The sequence below is a fragment of the Mercenaria mercenaria genome, chromosome 4, assembly GCF_021730395.1.
Source record: "Mercenaria mercenaria strain notata chromosome 4, MADL_Memer_1, whole genome shotgun sequence".
Lineage (NCBI taxonomy): Eukaryota > Metazoa > Mollusca > Bivalvia > Venerida > Veneridae > Mercenaria > Mercenaria mercenaria.
In genome coordinates, this window is record NC_069364.1 from 21,700,616 (window position 1) to 21,720,633 (window position 20,018).

The 20,018-nt window shown below is 36.8% G+C and overlaps 1 protein-coding gene across 1 annotated transcript in view; it reads right to left on the reverse strand.

Moving 5' to 3' along the window:
- LOC123551158 (origin recognition complex subunit 3-like) overlaps positions 1–15,358 on the reverse strand; it is a 106,871-nt gene extending 91,513 nt beyond the window's left edge. Inside the window, exon 1 of the mRNA XM_045339880.2 lies at positions 15,251–15,358. Coding sequence (XP_045195815.2) covers positions 15,251–15,334 — 84 coding nt within the window. The 5' untranslated portion in view covers positions 15,335–15,358. The remainder of the gene's footprint in view (positions 1–15,250) is intronic.
- Between the last annotated feature and the right edge of the window lie 4,660 nt (positions 15,359–20,018).

Sequence of the window (20,018 nt, forward strand, 5' to 3'; positions counted from 1 at the left end):
TGACCGCAGCTGACCCAGTTTCGAACTTGACCTAGATATCATCAAGATGAACATTCAGACCAACTTTCATACAGATCCCATGAAAAATATGGCCTCTAGAGAGGTCACAAGGTTTTTCTATTATTTGACCTACTGACCTAGTTTTTGATGGCACGTGACCCAGTTTCGAACTTGACCTAGATATCATCAAGGTTAACATTCTGACCAATTTTCATGAAGATCTTGTGAAAAATATGGCCTCTAGAGAGGTCACAAGGTTTTTCTATTTTTAGACCTACTGACCTAGTTTTTGACAGCACGTGACCCAGTTTCGAACTTGACCTAGATATCATTAAGATGAACATTCTGACCAACTTTCATCAAGATCCCATGAAAAATGTGACCTCTAGAGAGGTCACAAGCAAAAGTTTACGCACGGACGGACGCACGGACGGACGGACGGACGGACGGACGACGGACGCTGCACGATCACAAAAGCTCACACTGTCACTTTGTGACATGTGAGCTAAAAACCAAAAATATTGTAAGTGAACAAAAGAAGGATCTGCCAAATAAATCTGTTGACATAAATGAAATTTCAGATCAGTATCTTCATGAGTTACGGAGATATACCCATTTTAATTTGAAATAAAGGGAGGTAATTTGACATAAAATCAGTTCACAGTTATCTACCCTGATTGCCTCAGTCCAACTAATAACAATAATGAAATTTCAAATAAGTCCTTTAAGTACTTACTGATATAAATCCATTTCGATTACAATCAGGAGAGGTAATCAGATATAAAATAACTCTGGAACCTACGATTGGATCTGATTTGTCATGGAATCCAGGATTTATTGTTGTTGAAGATATTTTGGAAGACTGTATAAAATAAAACCATAAATGAAGTCTCTATATGGCTGCAAATGCCAAAATAGCCAATTTTGGACCTTTAAGGGGCCATAACTCTGGAACCCATGATGGAATCTGGCCAGTTGAAGAAAGGAAGCAAGATCTTGTGGTGATACAAGTTGTGTGCAACTTTGGTTAAAATCAAATTATAAATGAAGCTGCTATTGTGCAGACAAAGTCAAAATAGCTAATTTTGGCCCATTCAGGGGCCATAACTCTGGAACCCATTAAGGGATCTGGCCGGTTCAAGAAAGGAACCGAGATCTTATGGTGACACAAGTTTTGTGCAAGTTTGATTAAATTCAAATCATAAATGAAGCTGCTATTGTGCAGACAAGGTCAAAACAGCTAATTCTGGCCCTTTCAGGGGCCATCACTCTGGAACCCATAACGGAATCTCGCCAGTTCAAGAAAGGAACCAAGATCTTATGGTGATACAAGTTGTGTGCAAGTTTGGTTAAAATAAAATCATAAATGAAGCTGCTATTGTGCAGACAAGGTCAAAATAGCTAATTCTGGCCTTTTCAGGGGCCATAACTCTGGAACACATAAAGGAATCTGGCCAGTTCAAGGAAGGAACCAAGATCTTACGGTGATACAAGTTGTGTGCCAGTTTGGTAAAAATCAAATCATAAATAAAGCTGCTATTGTGCAGACAAGGTCAAAATAGCTAATTTTGGCCCTTTCAGGGGCCATAACTCTGGAACCCATAATGGGATCTGGCCAGTTCAAGAAAGGAACCGTGATCTTATGGTGATACAAGTTGTGTGCAAGTTTGGTTAAAATAAAATCATAAACGAAACCACTATCGTGCAGACACGGAATTGTTGACGCATGGACGGACTGACGACGGGTGATCACAAAAGCTCACCTTGTCACTATGTGACAGGTGAGCTAATAAGGAAAATGCGATACGCAAGCTATTTTTTATGAATTGGGTATTAGGAATTTTACTTGCGTTTCATTACGCACACTGTATGAATTCAACTGGGTTTCCTGCAATTTTAATTGCGTAAATACGCAGCTTATCTGGAGCTCTGGTTATCTACCCTGATTGTCTCAGTCCAACTGGCAACTAATAACAATAATGAAATTTCAAATAAGTCCTTTAAGTACTTACTGATATAAATCAATTTTGATTACAATCAGGGGAGGTAATCAGATATATTTTACTCTGGAACCTACGATTGGATCTGATTTGTCATGGAATCCAAGATTTATTGTTGTTGAAGATATTTTGGAAGTTTGTATCAAATAAAACCATAAATGAAGTCTCTATATGGCTGCAAAAGCCAAAATAGCCAATTTTGGACCTTTAACGGGCCATAACTCTGGAACCCATGATGGAATCTGGCCAGTTCAAGAAAGGAAGCAAGATCTTGTTGTGATACAAGTTGTGTGCAAGTTTGGTTAAAATCAAATCATAAATGAAGCTGCTATTGTGCAGACAAGGTCAAAATAGCTAATTTTGGCCCTTTCAGGGGCTGTAACTCTAGAACCCATTATGGGATCTGGCCGATTCAAGAAAGGAAAAGAGATCTTATGGTGACACAAGTTTTATGCAAGTTTGATTAAATTCAAATCATAAATGAAGCTGCTATTGTGCAGACAAGGTCAAAATAGCTAATTCTGGCCCTTTCAGGGGCATAACTCTGGAACCCATAATGGACTCTGGCCAGTTCAAGAAAGGAACCAAGATCTTATGGTGATACAAGTTGTGTGCCAGTTTGGTAAAAATCAAATCATAAACTAGAGATGCTTTTGAGAAAAGCGCATGTCTTCCACTATTGCCCCTATAAAAAATAATGTCTCTAGATGGCTTAGATGAGTGGATCCAATTAGATAGTCTGGACGAGTGGATCCAATCAGTAATTCAAGGGCCATAAATCAAATAAGAGGACCATGATGGTCCTGAATCGCTCACCTGTCCCCACATGACCCAGCTTTGAACCGAGTATGATGTCGATTTTTCGGTTATTTGACATAGTGACCTAGTTTTTGAGCTCATGTGACCCAGTTTTAAACTTGACATAGATATCATCAAGATAAAAATTCTGACCAATTTTCATGAAGATCCATTGAAAAATATGGCCTCTAGAGGTCACAAGGTTTTTCTATTATTTGACCTAATGACCTAGTTTTTAAAGGCACGTGACCCAGTTTTGATCATGACCTAGATATCATCAAGGTGAACATTCTCACCAATTTTCATGAAGATCTCTTAAAAACTATGGCACCTAGAGAGGTCACAAGGTTTTTCTATTTTTATATCTACTGACCTAGTTTTTGACTGCACGTGACCCAGTTTCAAACTTATCTAGATATCATCAAGGTGAACATTCAGACCAATTTTCATGAAGATCCATTGAAAAATATGGCCTCCAGAGAGGTCAAACGGTTTTTGTATTTTTAGACCTACTGACACAGTTTTTGATCGCAGTTGACCCAGTATCGAACTTGACCTAGATATCATCAAGAAGAACATTCAGACCAACTTTCATACAGATCCCATAAAAAATATGGCCTCTAGAGAGGTCACAAGGTTTTTTTATTATTTGACCTACTGACCTAGATTCTGAAGGCATGTGACCCAGTTTCGAACTTGACCTAGATATCATCAAGGTGAACATTCTGACCAATTTTCATGAAGATCCATTCAAAAGTATGGCCTCTAAGAGAGGTCACAAGGTTTTTCTATTTTTAGACCTACTGACCTAGTTTTTGACCACAGTTGACCCAGTTTCGAACTTGATCTAGATGTCATCAAGGTAAACATTCTGACCAATATTCATGAAGATCCATTCAAAAGTATGGCCTCTAGAGAGGTCACAAGGTTTTTCTATTTTTAGACGTACTGACCTAGTTTTTGACCGCAGTTGACCCAGTTTCAAACTTGACCTAGGTATCATCAAGATGAACATTCTGACCAACTTTCATAAAGATCCCATGAAAAGTATGGCCTGTAGAGAGGTCACAAGGTTTTTTTTATTATTTGACCTACTGACCTAGTTTTTGACCGCACATGACCCAGTTTCAAACCTGACCTAGATATCATCAAGGTAAACACTCCGACCAATTTTCATGAAGATCCATTGAAAAGTATGGCCTCTAGAGAGGTCACAAGGTTTTTCTATTTTTAGACCTACTGACACCTAGTTTTTGACCGCAGTTGACCCAGTTTCAAACTTGACCTAGGTATCATCAAGATGAACATTCTGACCAACTTTCATAAAGATCCCATGAAAAATGTGACCTCTAGAGTGGTCACAAACAAAAGTTTACGATGGACGGATGCACGGACTGACGGACGACGGACGCTGCGCGATCACAAAAGCTCACCTTGTCACTTTGTGACAGGTGAGCTAAAAACAAGACAGCAGGTCAGTAGGTCAAGGTCACAATCAAGTGACATCATATTACTTAGGGTCATCAAGTAATTATAATTAAATAGTCTTGGAAATAGGATCAGATGATTTTTTAAGTATTTTTCCTATAAAACTCACATAATAGCTAAGTGACCCCAGGGCGGGGCCTCTTTTAATCCCTGAGGCATAATTTGAACAATTTTGGTAGAGGACTACTAGACAATGCATCATACCAAATATCAAAAGCCTAGGTGGTATGGTTTCAGACAAGAGGATTTTTTAAAGCTTTCTCCTATATAAGTCTATATAGAACTTGGGACCCCCAGGGCAGGGCCGCTTTTCACCCCAGGGGTACAATTTGAACAATTTTGGTTGAGGACCATAAGACAATGTTACAAACCAAATATCAAAGGTCTAAGAGTTGTGGTTTCAGACAAGAAGATTTTTAAACTTTTTTTCCTGTATAAGTCTATGTAAAACTTGTGACCCCAGGGGCGGGGCCATACTTGGCCCTTGGGGGATAATTTGAGCAATCTTGGTAGAGGACCACTAGATGATGCTACATACCAAATATAAAAGCCCTAAGCCATGTGGTTTTGTACAAGAAGATTTTCAAAGTTTTCCCTATATAACTCTATATAAACCATGTAACCCCCGGGGAGGGGTCATATTTGACCCTAGGGGGATAATTTGAACAATCTTGGTAGAGGACTACTAGATGATGCTACATACCAAATATCAAAGCCCTAGGCCATGTGGTTTTGTACAAAAAGATTTTCAAAGTTTTCCCTATATAAGTCTTTGTAAACCATGTGACCCCCGGGGTGGGGCCATATTTGACCATAGGGGGATAATTTGAATAATTCTGGTAGAGGACCACTAGATGATGCTAGACACCAGATATCAAAGCCCTAGGCCCTGTGGTTTTGGACAAGAAGATTTTTAAAGTTTTTCCTTTCGGTTGCCACGGCAACCAGAGTTCTACATGAATTCAATTCTTTAAACAATTTTGAAAGAGGGTCACCCAAAGATCATTCCTGTGAAGTTTAGTGTAATTCTGCCCAGTGGTTTTCAAGAAGATTTTTTTAGGAAATGTTGACGAACGGATGATGGATGACACATGCCGGACATTGAGCGGTCACAATAGCTCACCATGAGCCTTTGGCTCAGGTGAGCTAAACAAAAAACAGCTGCCCTAAGCCAGCCAATGCTCGACTATTTGATTTATTGTCCAAGAAGCAGGAAAATGTTACCCTAAATGTTAAAATATCTATAGAGTTTCAATCCAGTATCTGCATTAATTTTGAAGATAGTAACTTGCATGCAAAACTTTAACCATAACTTGCATGCAAAACTTTAACCAAAAGGGGACATAATTTTACCAAAATGCATGACATCCTAAGACGGTACATAACTGTTTTTTTTTTTCTACTTTTGTGGGTGCGTTTGTATGCTTGTGATTCTATAATGGTGCTCTACTGTTTCCTTATGTGTTGCTTGTTCATTTTTCTATGTTATTCAGTTAGTCGTTGTTGTATGTTTATCTTTGGTACACGAGTGTCTGTGACTGTTGTTAATGAACGTGGCATTCCCTTTGTATATTCGTCCTTGTCCAACTTTCCCCTTAAGAGTTCCTCCCCCCCACCCCTCCCCCACGGCCCAATTTTGCCCCTTACCATTTCCTTCTCCTCCATCTATATTTAGCATAAATTAATATGTACTTGTTGGATGTTTGAAGCAACCCGTCTGAAATATTTTTCCATTACAGCTTCTTGTTGTTTTAGGCCTACTATGCAAATGCATGGTTCTGTGGCTGTGTTTTTGGTGTTCTGTGCTTCCAAGAAATCTACCCTTACCTCTTATCTTTTGTCCAAGATTTTATTGAAGGTAACATCTTGACAAAGTTTCATTTAGATTTGGCCAAAATTGTGACCACTAGTGTTAACAAACATTCTGGCCAAGTTCCATTAAGATAGGCCAAAATTGTGACTTCTAGAGTAGTAACAGTCAAATTGTCGACAATGGATGGACGACGACGGACACAGGGCGATCACAAAAGCTCACCTTGAGCACTTCGTGCTCAGGTGAGCTAAAAATAAGTTTCAAATCTATATGCCTTTTAGTAATAGCTGTATGTACTTGCACACAAAACTTTAACCAGGAATTTCTGAAGACACATGTGAACACTACTGGATGCACATACCATTAAACATGGTTTAAAACCCTGTAAAATACCCATTAAAATAGGAGAAACCATTAATTAACCTCATTAATTCTTGCATCACTTTATTTAACAGGTTTCACAATATTAATGGGTTACATGTTAAAATACCACTAAAACACCCATTTTGACCATGAATCATGCCATTAAAAATTTAGTTTGGGAGCTAAAAAAGTTAATGGCTTTGAAAAAATAGTGAAATTCTGTATATTTTGAATTTAACAGGATTATTTATGGCCCGTAAATTTGATTTAATGCCCATTAAATGTTCAGGTTCTGTACAATTTCATTTAAGAGTAAACATAATGGCCCTTAACAGCAATATGATGCCCATTAAATTCTTCATTCTGTAAAATGTGATTCGTATATTTTCTCTTTTTGGTTTTTGACTTGCACTCCCATTGAATGCTTATAATTCTAGTCCCATATTGTTCTAAAATGGACTTTAATCACAATAAATACATACTACGCACACATCATCTATAATATATCATGATGTTATATTTAGTTGCATTAAAGTTATTTCCCCTTGATGCAGTTACGCCATTTTTTGCAAATGTTTGCCAAATTGTGTCCCTACAAATAATCAGATTTATTTAAATGAAAGTCGGATGGAAACATATTAATTTATTTGATAACATCAATCTACATTATTTTGGTAAGGGTAAATATGTATTGATGCATGCCACTTTTTCTGTTTTTTTTTTTGTTTTTCCTGTCCAAATAATCTGCATTTGTATAAGAAAATGGGTGGGGTATGGAATTTACATTATAAAATGTGTTCAGACCAGTTTAGATTTTCAAATTAATTTTCCAGTCCTTGAGTAGAAACTAAGGTTTATAGAGAAGTGAACAGTACATATGATTGTGAAGATTTACAGTCTGATTTAAATTCATCTGGGGCATGGGCAGATCAATCGCTTCTTCCTTCCAATGAATCAAAGAGTGTGGTACGCTTGATTCGGGAAGGGGGAATCTACTTGTGATGCAATCCCTCAAACATTTGCTCTTAGCTGTTTAAGTGCATGCTCCTGAGCACAAAGTACTGAAGTAGAGCTAAGTTGTGATTGCCCACTGTGCGTTGACAGTTGCTTTTTGAATACACCATTATCCTGATGCCTCATGTCTGTACCAATAAAAACTTGGTCAGAATGTTTGTCAATATTATAATGTTGAATAGTTAAAACTACCCACATGGTCACCTGATCTATTAAACCGGTACCTGTAAACCCCTCTCAGTACAACACAATATAGTACAATATCCATTTATTTTCTCATTTCATATGAACATATGACAGAATAAGGATACAATATGACAACATGTACGAGGCTGTTACATATGTTTACATTACAAAATAATGAGAGAAAAAAAGAAGAAACAAATATTCTTCTAGCATTTTACAAAACAGTACACATGTATGGATACTATTACACGTGTAGTAATACATAGTTTAAATCAATACGGCAAATATAAATATGAAGATGATTATCTTAAGATGTCTAATTCTGATGGCAAATTTTCATGGCCCTTAATTTGATATACCATTAAAATATTACGAACCCATTAAAATTGAATCTGGCATATTTAATGAGACCATTAATCAATTTTTTAATAATTAACGGCCATTAACAGAGTATTAAACAAGAAACGCGGCAATGCCACGAAACCAGGTTTTCAACACTTTTCATAAGAATAAAAAAGTATACTGAATCACAGTGCACCACTTTAAAGCACAACCCTAACCCAAACCTAACCCTATTTTTAGTAACAATGACCTTGACCTTGATCCCAGAAACCCCAAAATCAATCCCAAGCTACAACTTTATATAAGTTTTCTATACACCAAGTTTCATCATGATAGCTCATTCCTAAGTTAAGTTATTGACCGGAAACCCTTTTTCTATTTTAAGTAACAGTGACCTTGACCTTGACCCCAGAAACCCCAAAATCAATCCCAGCCTTTGTCTTGATATAAGCTACATACATACCAAGTTTTATTCAAATATCTTGACCGAAACAAAAGTTATTGACCGGAAACACCAGTTCGACGCCGCCGCCCGCCCATCCCCCCACCCGCCCGCCCGCCCGACCAACGACATACCCCAGTCTAAAAAACAAGAGCTGTCTCCATAGGATGACACATGCCCCCGATGGCACTTTGAATGAATAGTTATGGCCGATGTTAGAGTTTAGGACCTTTGACCTACGGACCTGGGTCTTGCGCGCGACATGTCGTCTTACTGTGGTACACATTCATGCCCAATAATTTTAAAATCCATGCATGAATGACAAAGATATGGACCGGACACGCCCATCAATGCACTATCATGAAATATGACCTTTAACGTCTAAGTGTGACCTTGACCTTTGAGCTACGGACCTGGGTCTTGCGCGCGACACGTCGTCTTACTGTGGTACACATTCATGCCAAGTTATTTGAAAATCCATCCATGGATGACAAAGATATGGACCGGACACGAATGCACTATCATGAAAAATGACCTTTAACGTCTAAGTGTGACCTTGACCTTTGAGCTACGGACCTGGGTCTTGCGCGTGACACGTCGTCTTACTGTGGTACACATTCATGCCAAGTTATTTGAAAATCCATCCATCGATGACAAAGATATGGACCGGACACGAAAATTGCGGACAGACAGATCGACAGACTGACAGACGGTTCAAAAACTATATGCCTCCCTTCGGGGGCATAATTAATGGCCCCATTAGTTCTTACTAATTAATGTGGAATTAAGGGGTATTTTTTAATGGCACATTAACTTCATGCCAATTAAAAATTTTCATGGAGTTTTAAGGAACCTGTTAACTTATTTTAATGGTTTATTTTAAGCAGCTTTTCATGGCCATCAAAGTCATTTTAACAAGGTATATTTTACCAGGGTTTTAATGCACTTATTTCATGGCTTTTTAATGTATGGCATTAAAACTATGGTCATGAAAATCCCATTAAATAGTAAGAAGTAATGGGTTAATTTTAATGGTGACCTGTTAAAACGTTTGAAAAAAATAAGGCTAATTTCATGACCCTTTTAATGGCATGTGCATGCAGTAGTGGAAGTTTCAATTCAATATCTGCATTAGTTTTGGAGATGTAAATGCAAGTTACTAAGTCCAAAGGGGGCATAGTTTGCCCAAAATACATTTATGGGACTTGACCAAGTGGGGTTGGTAATTGATCTAGAAAAAATAAGTTTCAAATCTATATGCCTTTTAGTAATAGCAGCTGTAAATACTTGCACGTAAAACTTAACCAGGAATTTCTAATGGGGACATAATTTGGCCAAAATGCAGGTCAGAGTTTGGAGATAGTAACTTGCATGTAAAACTTTAACCAGGAATTTCTAAGTCCAAATGGGAGCATAATTTGCTCAAAATACAAGTCAGAGTTATGGAACTTGACCAAGTGAGGTTGGTAATTGATCTAGAAAAGGAAAAAATAAGTTTCAAAGCTATATATGCATTTAAGTGATAGCTGTATGTACTTGCATGCAAAACTAACCAAAGTGCGACGCCGATGCCCATGCCAGGGTGAGTAGAATAGCTAGAATATTCTTCGAATAGTCAAGCTAAAAGTGAGCTAAAAGATATTTTTTTTTTTTTTTTACAAAAATATACAATTTCTGGCAGAATCATGTATTTAATTTTTGCCCGAGTGCAAACAGTCATGTCACTGAAAATTAGAAGAGTTGGTTTTTCCAACATTTTGTGTGATTTCATTAGTGAACAAAACTCAATATGAGAGAATTTTTTGGAAAAATCAAAACCTGAAATGTGAAATATGTAAACCAGTCTTAGGTCGCAGAGACGCTTAAGAAATTTTGCAAGCATCTGTGTGTTGTTAAAGCCCCCATCACACCAAACTAGTTCTCAAAACATCCCAACCCGTCCTAAAATATTGTAAAACGGGCTGCGATCTGGCTAGAACATTTGTACTTTGGCCGGAAAATATTCATAATGCGATGTAGTTAGTTCTTAAACAGTTCTCGATATGTCCATCGTGTCTTTATCCCATCTGAAGTCCGTTAACAGTAAGTTCAGCTCGGAAAAAAATGCCCGTTCACCTCATGTGGAAACCGTTTGTAGACAGTCCAAGTCCGTATGTAGTCAGATTAAAGAAGTTCGTAACTAGTCCTACTTCATTCTGAGTACGTCGAAATATGTTCTAACTAGTTGTTAACTCGACCAACTCATTCACAGACAGTTTAACTCGTTCTGATTACATCCTCATCTTTCCCTAGTATGTTCAGAACATAAATTGCAATCACCTTCTGGTTTGATGGCTAGTAAAAGCCATAACGTTTCGCCCAGTTCTCATTCTCATTTTTCTCTTCAACCTCTCAAGACACAAAAAAAAATCCACATCAATAGGCAAGTATCAATATGACTACAAAGAAAAGTGAAGCCAAACAGAGACAGGGTGTAAAGTGTTAAAGCAGTAAAAGAACAATGTCTCACAGAAGCCGATACAGAGTCTCCTGAATCAGCCCCTGAATGTGAAAGTCGAGAGGATGAGCGTCGTAATTTATTCCCTACACCTTTTGACGACTCTGTCTCCAAGTCCGAGGATGAAGGAGGACAGTCAGAAACCACAGAAGAAACTAGAGCTATCACTAAAGGTGATGAATGTACCCCCCGCATGCACTGACACAGTACATTGCAATTTGACGCACACAAGATTGCATAATTATGTGGACTGTATGTATATAGACTGTATGTATACAGTATAGTAACAAAAAACAAAGTCCCATAACTATGCAGAATATTTATCTAAAAGAATGTAACATGCACCATGCACAACTAGGGTTGGTACTGATCACTTGTGTGAAGTTTCATTAAATTGTGTGTAAGGGTTTGGTAGATTAGGCACGCACAAGATTGCATATGCAGACTGTATGTACATAGTATGTTAACAAGAAACAAAGTCCCATAACTCTGCAATTTTTGTCGCTGAAAGAACCTAACATGCCCCATGCACAACTACTGTTGTTACTGATCACTTGTGTGAAGTTTCATTAAATTGTGTCAAGGGGATGAGGAGAGATGGTGCGCACAAGATTGTGTCAATGTATATAGTATAGTAACAAAAAAACAAAGTCCCATAACTCTGCAAATTTTTTTTTCTGAAAGAACCTAACATGCCCCATGCACAACTGCTGTTGTTACTGATCACTTGTGTGAAGTTTCATTAAATTGCGTCAAGGGGATGAGGAGAGATGGTGCGCACAAGATTGTGTCTATGTATATAGTATAGTAACAAAATAACAAAGTCCCATAACTCTGCAAATTTTTTTTCTAAAAGAACCTAACATGCCCCATGCACAACTACTGTTGGTACTGATCACTTGTGTGAAGTTTCATTAAATTGTGTCAAGGGGATGAGGAGAGATGGTGTGCACAAGATTGTGTCTATGTATATCGTATAGTAACAAAAAAACAAAGTCCCATAACTCTGCAAAAAAATTTTCTAAAAGAACCTAACATGCCCCATGCACAACTACTGTTGGTACTGATCACTTGTGTGAAGTTTCATTAAATTCTGTCAAGGGGATAAGGAGAGATGGTGCGCACAAGATTGCGTCTACGGACAGACAGACAGACGGACAGACAGACAGACAACCTGAAACCAGTATACCCCCCCCTTACAACTTTGTTGTCGGGGGGTACAAAAAGCAAAGGCATAAACTTGGCTAAACCTTGTGCCCAAATCTTGAACCTGTAAGGCATCGGCATGTATTTATATCCTAACTTTTGAAATTGTACTGCAGACGGGATCGACGTTGTAGGAACTGTGAAAAAACATACTAAAAACATGCGGAGCGTACTGAGAACGTATTGCAAACTCTTAGAACTATTTAGAAACGTATTGCAAACTTAGTATTTTATTTTGATCGTATTCAGACGGAATAACGACGCAATGAGAATGTAATGCGGTTGAGTTAAGTCTTTCTATGAATGGGTTAAACGAGCTACAAACGGATCCGGCCGGTGTGCACACGTACTTGATTTGACGCCTGATCGCATTATGTCATACCACGTTTCTAGTACGATCGAAGTACGGCGGTTCAGTTCTTAGTATGTCCATCTCGTTTCAAGTACGTTGTCAGTCCGTCTAACTGTAGAACTGAATGATAGGCAGAAATTTTTGAGTAGGCTCAAAGTTCTGGACCACCATTCCCGTTCAACCCCGTCCGAGCCAGTCCATAAAGTTCTTAGACAGACTGTAGAACGTCTGTTCCATTGCCACACAGTTTGCGCCCGTTCGGCTACATTTTTTAGAACATACTGAAAACGAGCTTGGCGTGATCGGGTGTAAGATTATCCTGAGCATGGCTTCAAATGATCCAAAACTTTAAAGATGTCCACAAAGGCTGCTGTCTAACCTATTTTACATGAACAAATTGATAATATATTTATAAAGGTAAAAGGACTTATTTATCAGTATAAAAATCTACAATTGGAAGTCAGAAGTCATCATTCCCGTGGTTAAAAGTACTCAATGTGGACAGCGAAATAAAAAAAAAGATTGCAAAAAGTTACAATATAAATTATTTGTAGTAACAACAAAGGGAAGTAAATCTTAAAAAAAAAAAAAAAAAAAAAAAAAAAAATGAATCTACACAAAAATCCTTACCAGTAGAGATAGGTCAAAATACACCTCAAAATTGGATGTAACATGCATGTTGTACTACAGAAAAGTGGTCCTGATTTTTCCCTACGACCAGTATTAAAAAAGTTACAATATAAGCTGTTTATAGTAAAAACAAAGGGAAGTAATTCTAGGTTCTTGCGCATGACACTCCGTCTCATAATGGTGAAAAATTGTGCCAAGTTACATCAAAATCCCTCTATGCATGAAAAAGAAATGCTCCGGACAAAGTCATTCTTGTATCCTTTGACCTCTAAGTGTGACCTTGACCTTAGACCTAGGGACCTGATTCTTGTGCATGACACTCCGTCTCATAACGCTGAACAATTGTGCCAAGTTTCATCAAAATCCCTCCATGCATGAAGAAGCAATGCTCCGGACAGTCGTTATTGAATTTGACCTTTGACCTCTAAGTGTGACCTTGACCTTTGAGATAGGAACCTGGGATTTGCGCATGACACTCCGTCTCACTGAGGTTAACATTCATGCCTAATATAAACAAGATTGCTCCATGCATGTCAAAGTTATGGTCCGGACAAACAAATCCGGACGGACGCACATACTGACGCACGCACATACACCGAACAGCCATTTGGACAACTATGTCTTCGCTTCCGCAAGCGGGCTCGACAAAAAATTGTCATAAAATTTTTATGCATTAAGTAGGCATATTGTCTTGTGTTTCAATGTTTAGTAGGTACAGTATTGTTTGAAAAAGTTGAAAAAAGTAAGAAGAATTTAACTTTGGAAATTTTAGCTTTGAAATTGGGAAAGAAACATGCTATATGCCATTGGCATTGGGGCCCTACTTCAGCCCAAAATTGACTTTAAAAAAAAAACACTGCATAAATATACAAATAACAAAATAAAATTGTTACAACTAAATGTCTTCTTTTCACCCTAAAATTCCTATTTACCCCCAACTTTTTCATACCCCCCACTTAAAAAACTGGCAATTACCACCTGGGTCAAAAAATTACCTAGAGCACTGTTACTATTTCTATACATATAGCCAGATTTAGATATACAGCTAATTTGTGACTTTTCTGGGGGATCTGTTGAACGTCAAATGCCAACTTTTTCACGTCTAATTATATAGACTACAATATTATGCCCATTTAAACAGGTCCCAGAAAAGTCACAAATTAGCTATATAGCTAAATCTAGCTATATATAGCTATTTCTAGCTATAAAACCAATAACAATTGTTCAAAATATGTGAATATTAAACATAAAATAGTTATTATGCAATTTAAGTGGAGTATGAGACAAAAGACAATCGCAAAGAATGGAGATCTATGCAGTTTCAGTTTCAATACATGTTGCGAATTTATGCGATTAGTCATTTATAAATTTGCCATATACACGATGATTATCACAAGTGAAAAATTCAGTAATGATTTATCGCAAAATACTGCCGCAGTTATTGAAAATGTAACTACAAATATCTTGGTTTTATGTCATTGTCTTTCATCTTACAAACCTTTTGGACTGTTATTTATTTTATTTTGCTGGGTTTAACGTCGCACTGACACAATTTTAGGTCATATGGCGACTTTCCAGCTTTAATGGTGGAGGAAGACGCCAAGTGCCCCTCCGTGCACAATTTCATCATGAGCGGGCACCTTGATAGAACCACCGACCTTCCGTAAGCCAGCTGGATGGCTTCCTCACGTGAAGAATTCTACGCCCCAAATGAGGTTTCGAACCCACATCGATGAGGGGCAAATGGTTTGACGTCAACGACTATAACCACTCGGCCACAGAGGCCCCTCCTTTTGGACAGGATTATGACCATTTTGCATCTTATTTTGACACATTTTGCCATATTGGTATTGGTTTTATAGCTACTTCTAGCTAGATTTAGCTATATAGCTAATTTGTGACTTTTCTGGGACCTGTTAAACTGTCATCAAAAATTTGTCCGAAATTTAACCTATCCGCAACTTATGTAAAATATTATAGGTCAACAACAACAAATATCAGGTAAACGGTTGACACTACTGCTGTTTTCCAAAGAAAGGTGTTACTCAAATCGTCACCCAGATTAAAATGTTTAAAAAAAAAACAAAAAAACATTGCAGTGGACAACTCTATATCTTACTTTTGACACCGATCCAGCCGTTTCCATTTTTCCCGCAAATTGCGTCATAAAAATTGTGTTTTCAACACCGGAGACTACACTCATAAAACCCAAAGTTTTACAAATACAATGAACATTCCTGGAACCACGCACATAACATACACTAAAAAAATACAATTCAAAACGAAGGTTATCAGTGAATTTTGTTTCAGGATGTTGCACTTTAACTCACTCTTACATGCTTTGAATTTCATTACGAAGAAATTATATTATAATCTGAGTGTTATTTTTTTGAAGAAGAAACACATTATCACAAGTGCGAAGGTAACATCTTGACCAGAAAACAATCATGACGAAAATAAAACTAGAATTTAGAAATTCCAGGCGTATGCAGGTCAAAACATTACCAAACTAAAATGTACCCAGGCCCACATGATAAAACATTACCAAACCAAAATGTAAATCATGACAGAGTAAAATGTACCAAAAGGTCAAAATGTAATCACTTTCAAATAATAAATTACAGTTAAATTTTGACTATAATTCCTACAGGCAGTAAAATAGAAAAATGTGAAAAACCACATGTCGTCCAACACGACATGACAACATCAATCAGACTTGCCACAACCCGTGTATCATTGAAGGTTCCATGTTCATCGCTGTTTGAATACATCTGCGATGTCTCTAAATTGCTTTTTGTACTTTAAGCATATGTAAATGTTCTGTTCTGCTCAACCCGGGGCTATAGGGCGTGGACGGTAGCATGGATTTCAACTATCGTCCATGAATAGGCTCAATCAATATAAATTATTTGTCGTGTTGAGCGACCTGTGAAGTTTCCACTTATTTATTTTATTTTTAAAAGCCTCGATGAATTTCAGCAGTCTCTACATCTTGTCGTGAAGATATCATGAATAGACAATACACTAATATCTTATTTATGCTCAGTATTTCTCCGTCCATTGTTCTGTATTTGTTCTTAGAACTTATATTTACGTTGTATCATTAATATGTTCTAACTGTTTGCTCCTTAATTCTTACATAAGCTTTGGCACCAGATTGGCTATAAAACACGAGAAAAGGGTAATTTTTGGTCAGGTGGTTTATATTTCTTATAAAAAGACAGAGTAAAAATTAAGTTTGAGAACTTTTATGGAATGTTTTGATATTACATTATAGCTAGAAAATGTGGATTTAAATTTCATACTTTGGATTGTGAAATATTGCAGGAAATTAAAGTTTAAAAGTATTAATATTGTGTTTCTTATTTACGTTGCGGTAAAATTAAATTAAGCCTTATTTAAAACTAAAGCTCCACCACACATCTTGATGGGCATTGCTGATTCTGATGGAACAGTCGACTCACAATGTATATTTCTTCTAAAAACTATACGCACTAATTAAAAAAATAAAGAAAAGTGGAAACTTCACAACCTAACGAAGTGTCTCCCACTGAAAGACCAAATATAAGGATGTCTAAAAATTAACAACAAAAACAAGGCCAACAAACTGATAAAGTGTTTCAATCAGTTTTCTCTCGCAAATCCTCACTATATATATATATATAGTGTACATATTTCAATGAAACAAACATGTATTCAGACGCCAAGATACCTAAACCCTCTAAAACACCATCCCTAGATGGCTGACATCTCTGTCAGCAAATCTTTGTAATCTTAAAACCAACAAATCCATTAGATACGATCTGATTAGACTAGTGTAGTAAAGGAGCTGAGACATGAAATTGCAGATGTCATAACCGTTTTCTTTCAGAAATCCTTATCATCTATTGACATCCCGCAGAACTGGACCAAGGCCAACGTAAGTCTCGTATATATGAAAGGAAACTCAGCTATCTCTCGGCCAAGCTGTCTGAGCTGTATACTCCGTACAACTCTAGTACATATCGTTGCTTCCAATCTATCAACATATTATAGCTTAGAGAACACCAATTGTTTTCCCATAGACTTCCATTATAACATTTTGGCGTATACGGCCTTCTATAATCGAAACATGTATATCCAATCACATTTTTTTCAAGAAATGTCTAAGTTTCAGCTAAGTTTCAGCAAAATACCGGATGAAAAACATGTGAATAGTGATACTTTAATAAAGTAATTTTCGTGGATGGTAGCATGCATTTCCACTATCGTCCATGAACAGGTTCAATCAAACCGAGCCTGCAACATTTTCGTTTTTCGTCATGTTGAGCGACTTGTGAAGTTTCCACTTTTCTATTTCATACTGTTAATGCAATGAAAATGTCCCATTTTGAAAAAAAATCACTTATTGGGTTTGTTTACATGACTGAACAATCAGAACGCACAAACGCTATCTTATTCTCAGGTATACACGTATCTCATCCCCAACAAGTTCCCTATACTTTTTTGAATTGGTGGTCTCTGACCTAATTGTTTCATTAAGAAATGTTCAGTTTTAAGAAAGATAAAAAGATAAAGACAGTTTACTAAGGTCACCCTCGCCCCCCCCACCCCATGTCGATTTACAGGCCCACATTCAGACCCTGTCGTCATTTTGAAACTTTTCGCGAAAATTTAAGTTATCAGCATAGGCTTTTGTTTGGAAGCTGAAATATGATTCATTCCGTAAAAAAAATAGAAATAAAGTCTTTAAGTTTTGATCATTCTCTGACAATACAGAGATAGAAATAAGCCTTTTTGGCCAAAAAAAAGTCAGATGGAAATGGGCAGACCTGTCAAACAAAAAGGCCAAAATGTAAAATATATTTAAATTTCACGCTTATTTTTGTACGAAAACGTCTTGATACATCATCTACAACAGATCTGTGACCATTCAAATTACCAGTAATGGCTTTCAAAAAAAGGCACACTTTAGCTCTAATATAGGTTAGAGAACACCAATTGTTTTCCCATAGACTTCCATTATAACATTATGGCTTGTACTATCTTAGTTCCACCAAAATATCGGGCGAAAAACATATGAATAGTGATACTTAGACTGGCTCCCGTCCCTATGTTTGTTCTTATTTACATATATCAGTTTTCTTCATTAAGAGGGAAGTAACTCCAGAAGGTTGTTTCTACATTGAGATTTTTTACTGCCCCTGGCTCCGAACATAGGGACTGGTGCAAGTTGGCTACCAGTGTCTCACAAATTTGTGGGACAAATTCCCATTAATTTCTTTCAGTGCTATTACTGTGACATGTTACCTAAGGGTTTCATGTGCTAACCATCATTTAATGAGCCGCACCTAATTTACCGATTTATGGCCTGCCCTCAGCTTGTATTGGCTTATCAGACAATGGGAATGTGCTTTTACATATTTATCAGAGGATTTATGATCTTTAGATCAAGAATTAAATAATTTTAAACCACTTTTAATGATGAAATGGATGAAGCTATAATTGAAAGTTTTAAAATATGAACAAATAAGACCAAACCAAGAGCATGTTGTAAAAGAATATTTAAAAGGAAATTATGTTTTATTCTGTTGACCAACTGTCAACTTAACTTTTGAAATTGCCCCATTTGCATTTGATTTTTTTCCATTATGACAGCACACAATGTACCATTATTGTTGAGTCACTTCATGTACCTGAAGCAACGTACATCCCTTACCAAAATTGTGTACATTTTCAGTGTAAATCCAGTTTTTTGTCAGTGTTTTACCATTGTATTCCCAGTGTATTTTCAACTAATTTCCAGCTTGTTATTCTGTTATCACCAGTTATCACAGTGTGTATTGAGTTTATTATCAGTGTAGTACCAGACCTGGTAACAGCATACAATAATCTGGCATTAAACTGACAAGTAACTAAAAACACACTATATGCAAAACACTATTAAATCATGCATGAATGAAATATTTTTAATTTCAGTACACTTTATTAACGCAGTTTAAGACACATATGCCAATGGACAGACTGCAAAACTGGCATTTAACTGAAGAAAGTATGGTAATACACTGACAACAGAGAACAGCTGATAATAAACGACCAACACACTAGCAATAGGAGAGATTTTGGACAAACCAATATAATGTCATTGTATTTCCAGAGTGATGTCAGATATCTGGCAATAACTGAACAATTCTGGTAATAGTCTAAATGGCATAGGGTAATACACTGACAATACAATGGTAGTAACCAAGATATTGTCAGTTTGTTACCCTGTTTTTGTCAGTTTTATACCAGAAACTAAATACCAGTTTTTGTCAGATAAATTTGACATCAATCTTGAAATACACTGACTTGACACTGGTTCGTCTGAATTCCCTCCTATTGCTAGTGTATTGGTCGTTTGTTATCAGCTGTTCTATGTTGCCAGTGTATTGCCATTAGCTCATTAATAACCCAAAAATCGCTCAATTATGTACCAGTACAAGTCTGTTTTTTTCTTGACCATGAAACAAGCGCTGTCTTTCTTTTCTGTTTTCTTTCATTTCTCTACACAAAATACACTTGAACTTTTTTGATGTAAGGGTTAATTTTACCACAACAGCAAACACTTTCTGTAGTTAGAGTTTTCATATTTAACATTTAATAAAACCTAAAAATTCATAATAAAAAAGATCCTGAGTAAATGTTATCTCCAAATAATTATCCACATACAATATTTCACACTTACATTTACTAGTAAACTGTTGAATCATGAATGGGCTCAGTATCATACTCTTCTAGAAAATAACAACATCTGATCTCAAATGACCCTTATCAAATTGGTAAGGAGAACTTGTCATTACATTTGATAGTTAATTGCCTCAGAATTGATAGGGTTCTCAGTAGTTAACAGTTTACACGGTTATTCT